At 36.8% G+C, this 14,686-nt stretch overlaps 2 protein-coding genes across 2 annotated transcripts; both read left to right on the forward strand.

Annotated features, from left to right (window-relative positions):
* Nucleotides 1-1,064: 1,064 nt before the first annotated feature.
* Nucleotides 1,065-2,009, forward strand: OR2AJ1 (olfactory receptor family 2 subfamily AJ member 1; the record flags this gene model as incomplete). Its single annotated transcript, XM_084802544.1, has 1 exon — nt 1,065-2,009. The coding sequence occupies one exon, from the start codon at nt 1,065-1,067 to the stop codon at nt 2,007-2,009; it is 945 nt and encodes a 314-aa protein (XP_084658670.1).
* Nucleotides 2,010-11,262: 9,253 nt separating this feature from the next.
* Nucleotides 11,263-12,273, forward strand: LOC311608059 (olfactory receptor 2L13-like; the record flags this gene model as incomplete). Its single annotated transcript, XM_084800341.1, has 1 exon — nt 11,263-12,273. The coding sequence occupies one exon, from the start codon at nt 11,263-11,265 to the stop codon at nt 12,271-12,273; it is 1,011 nt and encodes a 336-aa protein (XP_084656467.1).
* Between the last annotated feature and the right edge of the window lie 2,413 nt (nt 12,274-14,686).

A 14,686-nucleotide genomic window follows, 5' to 3' on the forward strand; every position in this document is an offset into this window, starting at 1 on the left:
GTATGAATGCATGTACACATTAGTAAATAAAATAAAATGAAAGCAAATGATAGAAAGCAGTATAAAGCTTATGTAGTCTATAAGAGGTTGATCTATAGCTGTGCCTAAAACTAGGAAGTAACTTCAAAGTGAATTTAGTGGAACATTCCTGAGTAATTAGCTAAGCATAGTCTGGCTCACTAAGTGGGTATGAGCAACAAGTCTTATATGGGGCTTCCCAGGTGGAAATCAGCTAAGATACTTATGAATTATTAATAACTAGCTGCATTAATAATTAATTATGTAAGTTAAGGATCCTAAATAACTTTTCATGAAGAAGAGCTTTTTAGATATATGGAGAATCTCTGCCTCCATCTTTGTTTTTGTGTCTGTCTGTCTGTCTCTCTCTCTCTTACACACACACAAACACACACACACACACACACACACACACACACACACACACACACTGATATTTAGTTACAGAGTCATTTGAAAGAAGTATTGAATGTTTCCACAACTTATCTTGGGCAGTTTCCTTCATGGTGTTAAACAGCACAGAATCACCTACACAATTCACGCTGTTATTATTCTTCATTCTTTTCTTTCATAACTAGGTCCCACTGTTTAATATCCAAGATTTTAAGGTGGAGCAATGCAAAAGATTAGGAAAGTCTGTGTTTGAGTTGGAATACACAGTTAATTAATGGATGGTCTTGCAATGTGCAGGTTCTAGGGAGAGCCCCACCCAAAGAAATCTCCAGTGGAGCTTACACAGGATGTTCAGTTGTGAAAGGTATATTTAAGAAATGACTGGACTTAAGCAAAGCATATGAAAGTAATTGCAGCTATGAGTTCTAAAATACAAAGAGGTCTATTCCACACTCATTTTTATAATTTGTTAGAACAAAAAATGTTCTTGTACATCTACTCTGAAACCCTCTATGAGGCACTTGGTGGTGGATATAAATTATGCATGAACTAATTGTATTATGTAAACATATGTATGTGAGTCTAAGACTTAGACTTAACAGCTTTTTTCATAATAAAATAACCATCTCTTCGTAGGTAAAATTGGAGGAGACATGATAGGACACGAAAACCACACAGCCAGCAGTGACTTCATCCTTCTGGGACTGTTCTCTTCTTCCCAGACAAACTTAGTTTTTTTCTCATTTATATTTTTCATTTTTAACATGACCATAATAGAAAACGCCCTCATGATCCTCCTAATCCACAGGGATTCTCGACTCCACACCCCAATGTATTTCCTGCTCAGCCACCTCTCTTTCATGGATATCTTGCACATTTCCAACATCGTGCCTAAGATGATCGCCAACTTTCTCTCCGGCAGCAGAACTATTTCCTTTGCAGGCTGTGGCTTCCAGATATTCCTGTCTCTCACCTTGCTAGGTGGTGAGTGCCTTCTCTTGGCAGCCATGTCCTATGACCGATATGTGGCCATCTGCCACCCACTTCGTTACCCTGTACTGATGAGGGACAACTCCAGCGGGCTGATGGCTGCAGGCTCCTGGCTTGTGGGGGTTCTCAACTCCACAGTCCACACAGCTTTTGCACTCCACTTTCCCTTCTGCCGCTCGAGGGCCATTGATCACTTTTTCTGTGAAGTCCCTGCCATGTTGAAGTTGTCATGTGTAGACACATCACACTATGAGCGAGGAGTTTATGTGAGTGGCATTATTTTCCTGCTGATTCCATTTTCCATGATTTCTATATCCTATGTGCAAATTCTCCTCACTGTCTTCCAAATGCAGTCATCAGGAGCTCGGCAAAAGTCCTTTTCCACCTGCTCCTTCCACATGGTTGTGGTGATAATGTACTATGGCCCATTCATTTTCACATATATGAGACCTCGCTCATATCACACTCCAGGCCAGGATAAGATCCTGGCAATATTCTATACCATCCTGACACCCACACTCAACCCAATAATCTACAGCTTTAGGAATAAAGATGTCCTGATGGCTGTGAAAAACATGGTCCAGAGTAATTTTTTGAATAAAAAATGAATATAAAAATGTCTCACTTTTGTGTTTTCTAAATTCACCTTCTTAGCTTGGTCCACACATTTACTTTAGGATAATAACTGTAAACAGATATATATTTATATCTATATACAGATGTCCATGGTAAAGTTATGGTATACTGTGATAAGGCAACCATAAAATATTATATAAGAAGATAGAAAAGTTTGCTAATGTATGTATAGTAAATATTGTGGATTTATGTGTGCAAACTGTTCTAGCAAACATCCAAACTTAATGCAAAGAAAAAAATCCCACTAAAAGCAATTAATTCATTTTACAAACAGCAACAAAGTAAAACACTATATTTTAATTGGGGAAAGTTTCAATCATATAATCTCCAATGTTTTGAATAGTTGTTGTTAATCAATAACATATGATAAGTCATTTAAAATGAGAAGACATCATATGAGGGTATAATTGATGGAAACTCACTAATTTGTCCTTTACAGTAGAGTCTTCTACAAGAATCACAAGATGTTTTAGCATTTCATAACTTCTCTAGGCATTTCATAGCCACTGTTAGGCTAAGAGTAGTCCTTATTGATGGGTGCTGCACAGTTCCCTTCTGTATGGTATAGTTTTCTGTAAAGGGCTCAATATGAAAGTTTAGGGTTTATTATCCTACTGATTTCATATTGCTGAATGGATTATTTTGATTGCTCTTGTTACTTAGTCAAAATTTCAATCTTTAGTTCTCTGATTGGAGTACTATATGTTTTTGCAAAGATGATAAATTATCACAGTTTGTGGTAGTTTAAATGAAAATGGATCCATAGACTCATAAGGACTGGTACTATTGGGAGGCGTGGCCTTCTTGGATTAGGTATGGCATTGTTGGAGGAAGTGTGCCACTAGGGGTGGCCTTGAACTCCCAGCAGCTCAAGCCAGGCCTAGTGTGCATCATTCTCTTTCTCCTGCCTGCGGATCCAGATGTAGGAGTCTCAGCTGCCTCTCAGCACCATGCCTACCTATGTGCTACCATGCTTCCTGCCATTACTATAAGCAGCCAAGACTCTGAATTGTAAACCCTCTTAAGTAAAAGTTTTTCCTATGTGAGATTTGCCTTGGTTATAGTGTCTCTTCTTTGTAATAAGATCATAACTAAGGCACAATTTATACTACTTTTAGTTAATAAAAATTTGTTATGCTTTCTAATATGTTACTGCCAGAATTTTATAACTTAGCATCTTTTCTTTATGAAGACTCTCAGTACACAGAAGGATTATGAAAGCACATAAGCTAAAGTGAAACTATTGTCAATATGATCACAGAGACTGTAATTCTAAATAAATTGGTTCATCTGCAATAACAGTGGGAAAACAGACTTCGTTTTTTATTAACAACAAATTGCAAAAAATTAAACCAAAGAAATAAAAAAACTTTTAGCATGTAACAACAATTAATAAAAAAAATCATGAACTTGAAAGAGAGCAAGGAAGGGCATATAAGAGAATCTGGTGGGAGGAAAGGAAAGAGGGAAATGACATAATTATAATATAAAGAAAAATCGAGCAGGTTATTTTTTGAGATAGACTTTATAGACTGGAACTATAACACAAACTATTTAAAAAGAATATTCTGGAAAATAAGGTTAGAGCATTAAATGTACTATAAAATTATCTCTTAATTATTGAATTTCAAAAATTTGGTGATATAGAAATACATGAGGAATTTATACTCTTAATCAAATCTTGCTCTCACAGCAGAACTTTAAACATTTTATATGTTTATGTCCTTATTATACTAAAGAGTATTATTTCATTATAAAACATGTAAAAATTACTAGCATAATAATACACACAAAGCTCTTGCTAGGAAAAATTAAAGGTTAAATGGAATCCTAATATTTACATATATATTAGCTTCTCTCCTTTTTTGTAATTAAAAAATTCATACAGTATATGCTGACCCCACTTTCTCTTCCCGAACTGCTTCCAGATCCTCCTCACACCCCTACCAACTCACCTTCATTTTCTCTTTCTCAAAGGAAAAAAGAAGCAAAAAAGAAAAGTCAAAACAAAGAAAATACAGATATATTTCAATGTCTCTTAGGAATGAAAGTTTCCAGAAAGAAGTTCTTGAAGATAATGATCAATTAGAATTTCAATGATCTTACAGAGATTTGAATTTTCCATGCCCAGAGTCTAATTTGAAACTCTCTTGCGCCATAACTAGCTCCCTTACCTAGCCATTTTCAGGGCACCTCTGTGTGTGACCTAACATCCTCACGACTATTATGTACATCCTCTGTAATGGGTTAACAGACCCCTGGATTACACCAACCCAAAAGCTAAGAATATCATCAAGTAGCATCTGAGACTGTACCAGGGGTTTTCCTGCTTTGCCTCTTAGGTATGCTATTGTACTTGAAAAGTATGGTAATTTATGACAGTCTGTTGCTATAAAACTTAATGAAATTGTTATCTCATTAAAGCATAGAATTTATGGAAGCATAAATTTATGTTTTTAGTTCATGGACACTAAATATTTGTAAGTGTATATAAGCATTGTTTATGTGTACTTGGGTCTTTATATCATTTGTTTTGTGCTAAATGGGTTGACAAGGAATGTCTCATGTAATTAATAACCACTAAATTTAGCCTGAATTAATTTCAGTTCACATTGTAAGTTAAGTTTTAATGGAAAAAAATCCTGGCTCCTGCAACTCTAACTAGTTAGGTTTGGATACTTGTTGTGGCGCATGAAATAAAGATAAAGTACGACAATGAGGGGGCAGAATGAGTTTTTCATAGTGTGACCACACTCAGGGAAAGAATACAGGAATCTGATGAGTTTCAGCCTGTCTTTTGGGTACCTGACAAGAGCTTTAGTTTTAAAATAGATTCTTAAGACAAATGTCAGCGTGTTGTCACATTGATCCTCGTCTCAATTCTTATTTTACAAGTTGGTCCAAGGAGTTCCTCAAGAGCTTCCCAAGGACATTGACTGCTCAAGAAGATGAACCAACTTTCTTCTAATGAATAATTGCTTCAATCTGGAAACTAAGTATTCTAAATTCTCTATTCCAAGGAGCAAAGGATTGATTTAGCTCCAGGCTTAGACCAAGAGTAACATCTTACCCTAACCCAGCGCCCTCTGTCCATCATACCTTAACCCATCACACCCTAAACCAAATCTGTCATATGATCCAATCTGGCTCATACACCCTGCGCTCAGATTCTTCTTGGTGACATTGCTCTTGTAACTCTAACCCATAGTATTAATCTCAGTTCTAAGATGGAGCCTGGTTCTAATATGCAGTCCTTTAGCTCAGTCTGTGGATCTCTATCCATACTTTTGCAACATACATCTTTGTCCAAGATATTTATCCTTGCTACAGTCAGATCTACTGAGTCCACATCAGACACACAACCAAAACGAAAAAAGGACACATGCCCAGGAATCATCACCAAAAGACAGACAACACAAAATGTCAAACAGCATGACTTCCTGTAAATTCACCTGTCTCCTCACAAATGCTCTCCAGTGAGAATTGTGTAGTTGAACCCAGTACAAGTTTTTAAATCAAGTTTTCCTCTATACATGCATACATACATACACACACACACACACACACACACACACACAAACACACACACACACATGAATAAACTTAACTAAAGAAGTGAGGAACCTCTACAATAAAAACCTAAAACCTCTGATGAAAGAGATAAATACACTAGGAAATGGAAAGATATCCTATGCTCATAGATTTGTAGAATTAATATTGTGAAAATGACCATTCTGCTAAATGCCATTTTCAGTTTCAATGTAATTCCTGTTAAACTCCACTTTATTCTTCATAGAGATAGAAAAAATCCTAAAATGTATAATAAATCATTAAATACCCCATTAGCTAAAAACAATTATGGAAAAAAGAGCAATACTGGAAGAGCTACCAGTCCAAAGCTCAAGATGATTTATGAAGCCAGAGTAATAAAATCCATATGACACATAAACAGATAGGAGGACAAATAAAATAAAATAGACTATCAAAAATATGGGTACATATAACTTCAGCCTGTTAGTTTTTGACAAAGATTCCAAAAAAAACCAAAAACCAAAACCAAAGCACCCCATAAGCTGAGAAAACCATCTCCAACAAATGATGCTGGGAAAACTGCAGTATAATGAAATTAGACCTGTATCTATTACCTTTCATAAAAACTAACTCCAACTGGATCAAGGACTTAAGCTTAAAACCCAAAATATTGAAACTGGTAGAATAAAACCTATGCAGTACTCTGCAGGGTAATGGTGTAAGAAAGGACTTAAAATAATTCTCCATTTGTTCAAGAATTAAGGCCAATAGTTGACACATGGGACTTACTCTAAAAAGTACAGCAGAAAAATCATTAGCTAGGTGAAAAGGAAGCCCACAACACATCAAATCCAACCATGCAGGCCACAGCCTTTCATTTGTTTTGGGATATGATCAGTGGTGAATATGTCATCATGGATCACCCTGAGACTGAATATGGATTTTATCACAAGACCTCAACATTAACCTGTGACTAAAGTAAAATTTATCTCTAGATAAATGTTTTTGTGTATCAGTGTGTACCTCTTTGGGGTCCAACACATAAAAAAGAGGGACTATAATACAGATAGACCAATATCCTTGACAGCTCTCAAGTCATTTTCTGGAATAATCACCCTCTTTAGTTTATTTTTAGGCATCCTGTGATTACAGGAGTGGTAATTGTCATCTATTCATTTCTCTAAGTTCAAAATTGAGCTACCTCAGAGTAGCCAAGTCAGGAGAAATGGCCAAGGCTTTGTCTCTCTAGATTTAGACATGAGGGAATAATTAGAGGAAAAAGAGGAATATCTAAGTCTTGGTGATCCAAGGTTGTGCATATAAAATATCGCATTTGCTATTCTGTCTTGCACCAATATAGTATGTGGGAAATAAATCTAAAATGTCTCTTGTGTTTCATTTTAAAAATAATTAGTAAGAAAGGATGCTTTATCTGAGCAATAGGCATGAACATTTCAGGTGGGTTAATCATGTCTTCTTGGTTTCATTGTGAATAAGGCGACTAGTAGGTAACTCTTGAAAGTTTCTTTCCTGATGTTTTGGTAGAAGTGGTTCTTGTGTAAGATGCAGACTTTCAGCCTTCAGTTGGGACTGCTGCACAGGAGATGATCTTGTGGTATTCTGAGCAGAGGACGAGAACAGAAAAGGAAGCTGAAGACTTCTCAAGACCCAAGGATTGTCCACAGAGAATGTCTGTGTTTTAACGGTACTTTTCTTTTTCATAAACATGAGCACAAGTATAAGATCCTTGGATGATCTGGGTCCAGATGACGTTATCAGGCAGAGCTGGTTTGGGTTAGGTCAGTAGGGTGGATTCTGGATGGATGTCTCCCATGCCATATGCAAGCTCTTTCTAGGTTTTTCATAACAAAGTAGAAAAGCAAGGTGAGCTTAAGATGCAGGAGAAATGACACAAACGTGTTTGAACTCTACAATGTGCTTGTTTTCAAGCCAGGGACCATAAATACCCAGCTGAATTTTTTCTGGTCTTGGGGTTTCTCAGAAGCTAAGATGTGCAATTGAGGAAACAGATGCTTCTTGAGTACCTAATACATGCAGGATGCAGAAATCTCGTTGAGCTTCATGTTCCCGAGTGTCCTGGAGTTTCAAAGAATAATCAGAGGTTCTGATGATCAATTTATTGTGCTTTGTAGTTTTTTCTCACTGTGTTGTGTGGCTACATATGTAACTTTGGCAAAATTAATCCAGCATCCTGTGTTTGTAGCACTCCTGTCTAATAATCTCTTCATGACAGAGCTTTTAAAGAACTCTATGTATTCTGGTCTTTTGGAATAATTAAGGGGAACATGAGCATCTACTTTCTAGCCACTGGGAGTTTTAAAAATGAAAGTGTAACCAAGAATATAGTTCATCATGTGACTCTGGTGCATTAAATAAGGCCCAGAACCAATAAGGAAATTGTCTGGGAATAAATGAAAAATCTTTGGCTCTGACTCAATGTCTGAAATCCTAAACCTTCAAGTCCAGGTATCTGTCCTCATGAAAACAGCTGCTCTCAAATACAATATAACAAGATGAGTTTCTAACATTGAAAATAAAACAATTACTGTTCTAACTGTTCTTAAAGACTGTTTATGAACCAGTGAGAAGCGATCTGAGAGTGCACATCTGTGCACCCCTTTCATAAAAGTTGAACATGTAAATGTTAACATGTGAAATGTAAGCTTAGTGCAGATTCTGTGTCCAAAGCTGACTGTTGGAAACATCTCCTGAAAGGATGGCTGGGATGTCCCTTCCTCTATAGCTAAACCTGTGCTCAAGAAAGTAAAAGAAGTTCCCCTAAGAGACTTCTCTTTATTCAGAAGTCATGATGCAGGAGAATATTTTTTTAAAAATTATATTGCAAGCTTTGTCAGTATGAACAACAATAATCTGTCATCTCTAATGAAAGTGTTTTATTCATCTCAACAGGCACACAGTTTGAGAGCCTGCTGTAAGTAAGTACTGTGCCAGATGCCAGATATCAGTGGTTTATCAGACAGGTGCCTATATTCACACAGGGAACCCACATTCCTAAGTGCCCAGCCATCCCTGGTTTTCTGAGATGTGTGGCTCTGTTTTCACACCTTGTCGATCAGCAGATATTCTCTGTAATTCGCCTACTGTTCATGGTCCTCCTGGTAGCTCCCTTCTGAGCGAGAGCATCGTGAATGAGGTCCACAAATGTGTTCAAGAGCATATCATGCTTCCAGTTTTCTCATTTTATCCAGATCAGAATTCAAGTCCTTTTCTCCCTCCACAATTGCCCTCACGTCTGCCCTTCACAAGCTTGTCTCATTGTTTTTGTCCTCACTGACTTTCCCTCCTAACCCTGTTCCTTGCTCATCACTTGAGTAAGGGACTACAAACAGACATGTTTACACTAGATACTTAAACCTATTGGCTCAGGGCAGGTTTCCAGTCCAGCCGTCTCTTAGCCTTTGTCTACCATGTTCACACACACACGCACGCACGCACGCACGCACGCACACACACACACACACACACACACTTATTATGTAATATCAGGTCATATGTTTGAGTTTCTTGTTTGGTGGTCTAGCCTTGTCATCACGTTGTTAATTTGTGCAACAGATTACATGATCTTCCATGAACGGAGAAGGCAAGCACCTAGGAACAGGAAATGTTATTAGAGTGTATATCATAATGGTGGTGGTTGTGGATTTTATCTCTGCTTCATATTTACCTGTCCGCTTACCAGCATGTGTCTTTAAAATGTAGTAAAGAAGCACAGGATACTTCTGATCTCATATTTACTCTATGCCAAGCAGTTCTGTGCACCTGCCATGTTCCTACCTATGAATTCCTCATTAGTCAGTGTTTCTTGATTAGATAACTGTAAACTGTATTTTCATTTTTCTACATATTGCTTTATAGTTGCTTTTGTACTCAGCATAGACATATAGAATGCTAAATGATTTGTTAGTACATGTGAATAATTTTCACAAAGTGCCGTTTTCTGTTCTTTAGTATTGAAAAACAGCAGTAGCCCAATATAACCAGGTCCAGTAGCATTCTCAGGCTGTGTCCTCAGTATTTCTTTCAGATACAAGGGCACATATATGTAAAGCATGAATTCTTATACTGAAAACATGTAAGAGAAGAAAGAAAACATATACTGGAAAGATGATGAGTCATAATTATGGGTTTTGCAATCTCGAGAGAGTGAATAAAGAAGAATCAGATGACAGAAAACAGAGCAGGAAGAGACAAATCTACAGAGGTCATAGAAAAGTAGGAAACATTATCCTGGCAGGAATGTTTATGCTTTTTAGATGATAATTTTTTTTGTATTTCAGATCTTAATATAGTCATATCATTTTCCATGTCAAGGTTGTATCATGTCATCTGTCTGCTCTCTTGAAAATTCAATTCATTATCTGATACCAAACAACTCTTCTTGAAAACATATAGATATCTGTAAGTTATTCAGATGGATATCTATATTTCAAAATATATACACATACATATATGCAACCCACTAATTTTATTTTCAATTTATTCATTCTAAATATAGGAAATTATTTTTGTTGTATTGTCCTCAGTTGAATAAGTCTAACATGTGTAAATAAAATATATGTGACATAAATGCTTAATAAATAAGAGTAAGGCATTACTTTGTTATTTGGGCTACTGAGATGGCTTAGCAAGTATAGGCACTTGACTCCAACCTGATGATCTAAGTTTGATTCTCAGGGTGGGGGGAAATAAATGGACTCTCCTAATGGTACTCCATTTTCTCTACAAGTACTGTAGTGCATACACATCTTTCCAAATACATATAAATAAATGAAAAAAGCATAATAATTTAAAAAATATTGGTGAGCAGAAAGTCAAGAACTCACTACTGCACATTTTCTTCCCAAAAGGACAGGTTTTTAAAAGCTTCTCCCTCCTGAAAATGGAGTGCAAAAACATGAACTTCAGAGTAAGGAGAGAAAGCAGTGAATATAAGCATTTCAAAGTATAATATTTGCAGTGATAAAATATAAAAAACATATGCAACATGTGCCTATTATGTTTTATAGTATTAAATTTTTAATCATGAATGTGTCTTCAGTGGGTATCTGTAAAATTTCACAAACCAAAGGATCCTTATGCAAGTGAATACACACAAATAGCATCTTATGACTAAGGTCGATCTGAACCCACACAAAACATTTTCATTCCAGGACAGTGAATTATGACTGGAGGGAATTTTCAGGAAAAGGAAAGATTCATTAGAGAATTTGAGAGGCAGAGAAACAAAGGACAGATGCTGAGATCTGTCTGAAGTATGGCCAGCTAGGAGAAGATGCCAGGAAGCAAGTGATGCGGATGACAGGGCGAGCTGGGACATGAGTCTCTTTGTGTTGTAAGGTAAGTAAGTAATCATCTTCCATGGAGTTATCTAGGAGAAAATGTGTGTACTATTTAAACTCATGTTGCTATCCTGGATTTCAAAATGACCATATAGATATCTCTGGATAGAGAATATGGTCAGAGGTAAGAGGGGAGAAACACTCAGTTCATATTTCAAGATATATTCAACAAAGTGACAATGTGGGAGGAAGAATAACTCAGTGTAAGCATTCATTACAAGCCAGTTCCTCTTCATTCTTCTCTTCTATTTCATATGATGAGTGTATTTATTTTCAGGTCACCCTTTTCAAGAAAGATAAGAAATAAGTTTCCATGGAGAAATGGAATCAGAGCTCAACTGATTTCACGTTGCTGGGGTTGTTTCCACAAAACCAAACTGGCCTGCTGCTTTTGCTGCTCATCATCTTTGTCTTCTCTCTGGCCTTGTTTGGCAACTCAACAATGATCCACCTCATTCGTGTGGATCCCAGGCTCCACACCCCCATGTACTTTCTTCTCAGTCAGCTCTCTCTCATGGACTTGATGTACATTTCTACCACTGTGCCCAAGATGGCATTTAACTTCCTCTCTGGCCAGAAAACCATTTCTTTCATGGGCTGTGGAGTGCAATCCTTCTTCTTCCTGACCATGGCAGGCTCTGAGGGCTTGCTCCTGGCTTCCATGGCCTATGACCGCTTTGTGGCTATCTGCCACCCACTTCATTATCCCATTCGCATGAGCAAAGTAATGTGTCTGAAGATGATCATCGGCTCCTGGATATTGGGCTCCATCAACTCTTTAGCACATACTGTCTACGCCCTTCATATTCCTTACTGCCGTTCTAGATCCATTAACCATTTCTTTTGTGATGTTCCAGCCATGTTGCCCCTGGCCTGTATGGACACTTGGGTTTATGAGTACATAGTGTTTGTGAGCACAAGCCTGTTTCTCTTACTTCCTTTCCTTGGCATCACAGCTTCCTATGGACGGGTCCTTTTTGCTGTCTTTCATATGCACTCAAAAGAAGGAAAGAAAAAGGCCTTCACCACATGTTCAACTCACTTAACTGTGGTGACGTTTTACTATGTACCTTTTGTCTACACCTATCTTCGACCGAGAAGTCTCCGTTCCCCCACAGAGGATAAGATTCTGGCTGTCTTCTACACTATCCTCACCCCCATGCTCAACCCCATAATCTATAGCCTGAGGAATAAGGAGGTCCTGGGGGCCATGGCGAGAGTCCTCGGGACAGCCTCTTCCACAAAGCTTGATCATTCCTTCTCTACTCCTCTTTCAGCTCCCTTAGGAAATGTCATAGTTCAATGCTGTCTGTTGGAGATGTAATGTCTGTCATACACATTCATAGCTTTTTCATAATTCATATGACTTATGAATAAATGATGTTATTATTAAAAACTAGTATAATTATTCACATGTTTAACTCACAACATTACATTGAATATTATTATAAAACATAATATACATTATACTTTATAAGTGCACAAATATTACTGTGACATGATAATACTTATGTTGATATTTACATATTATACAAAATTTACATGAATTAATTGCTTCAATCATATATTTTGCTTCAAATTCTTTTCATTATTAAAAGCCTGTGTATGCTGAATATTTACAACATTTTGCAGTCTGGAATGTTCCTACTCATGTGACCAATACTCACATGGGGCTTGTGCCTACTATGTAGAAAAATAGAGCAATTTCAAAGTCATGGAATATTTTCACAGCATCAAAATTAACCACAATAAAGTACTACCTCATCCCAGGTATAGTGGTTATTATCAACAAGAAAATGGTTATCGAACGCTGTTGTGAATGGAAGTATGCAAAGCTATTATACAAAATTCATTGAAGTGAAAATTAACACAGTCCTTATGGAAGAGTATATTTCATCAATAACATAAAAATCCAGAAACTATGGGATTGGTCAACTTCCCTATTAGGCCAAATTGAAATAAACTAAAGTCAAAGTATTTAAGAGACTCCACCCATATTCCCCCACAATACACACACCCACAATTTAATAAAGTGATGATTGCATTAGCTAGAAGAGGTTTGGGTATGCTATGCTGTAAATATAATTAAACATAATGCTTCATATCTCTCAAAAGAGAGGATGTTTAATGTATTCTTCCCAAGGAAGTTAAAAGTTTCATGCATAAAGGGCTAATTGTCCCGATTTCACCAATATGCAGTGTTTACATGCATAAAATATCACATTGTACCTCATAAACAAATATACTTGTCTTTCAGTTGAAACATTTATCATATATGTGTGATATTTTCTAATCTGTCAGTGGCATACTAGGTATTGATTGGATGAGAAGCAATAACATATGAATGCGTGACATTGATGATTTTGACGACCTTGGATGTTCTCAATTTCTCCTTTTGTTTTTGGCGTTGTCCTAAGGGGTGGAATTTATACATGTCTGTCATCTTACCTAATATCTGTGTACGACCATTATAGATGGACTGCTTCACCCAGACTTTTTTTTCTAATTTCCATGAAACATGGAAATGAAGCGATAGGTAAGAGTATATAGGATTTATCTGCATTTTAATTAGAGTTAAACTTGTTTTGTTCATTATGGATAGTATTTTTGATATCTGCCCATATTCAGTTTGCATGTATTTTATTGAAGATTTTTGAAAGTATGCTTATCAGGCTATTGACCCATAGTTTTTGTTGTTGTTGTTGTGATTTTGCCTTATTTTGACTAGCATTGTAAAAGATGTTTAGAAATGCTCCTTGTCTTTCTTTTTGTGTGTTTGTGTAATTTAAGGAGGATCTTCAGAGAAAGCCTAGTTGAGCTTCTGTTCATCTATCTTGATATGGACTTGCTTTTTATGTGGCAGGCTTTTATTACTATTTGAATCTCCTCACTTACTATAGGTCTGTTAAAATAGTTGATATTTTCTTAGTTAAATTTGGCGGATTCCATGCATCTACAAATTATCCACTTCTTTTATATTTTTCAACTTAATACGGAATAGGTTACTCATATATTTCTTCATAGTAGTTGCACTGCCATGTGCGTTTTGTGATGCTTCCCAGTCCATTAATGGTTCTCTCTATTTGAGCAATCTCTCCTTTTCTTTTGTTTAATTGGTCCAAGGCTCTATCTTTATCTTTGAGATGCATAGATGCCTCAACATTTCCAAATCAATTAATGTAATATATCATATAAATAGACATAAAACAAAATATTACTTCATCATTTCAGTAAATGCATTAAGAGACTTTAACAGAACCCATCATGAGTTTATAATAAAAGTCATAGAATATGAGTAGACCAACGTTTTTGACATAGTAAAGTCGATACATGCAACACCACAGCCAAAATCATTTTAATTTGAGTTTTTTTTCATTTTTTCTCCTTTATTAATTTATTCTTGTTACATCTCAATGGTTATCCCATCCCTTGTATCCTCCCATTCTTCCCTCCCTCCCATTTTCTTCTTATTCCTCTCCCCTATGACTGTTCCTGAGGGGATTACCTCCCCCTGTATATGTTCATAGGGTATCAAGTCTCTTCTTGGTAACCTGCTGTCCTTCCTCTGAGTGCCACCAGGTCTCCCCCTCCAGGGAACATGGTCAAAGGTGAGGCACCAGAGTATGTGAGAAAGTAATATCCCACTCTCCACTCTACTGTGGAGAGTGTTCTGTCCATTGTCTAGATCTGGGTAGGGGTTTAAGGTTTACCGCCTGTATTGTCCTTGGCTGGTGCCT

Source organism: Acomys minous (genome assembly GCF_964271855.1).
Source record: "Acomys minous genome assembly, chromosome: 11".
Lineage (NCBI taxonomy): Eukaryota > Metazoa > Chordata > Mammalia > Rodentia > Muridae > Acomys > Acomys minous.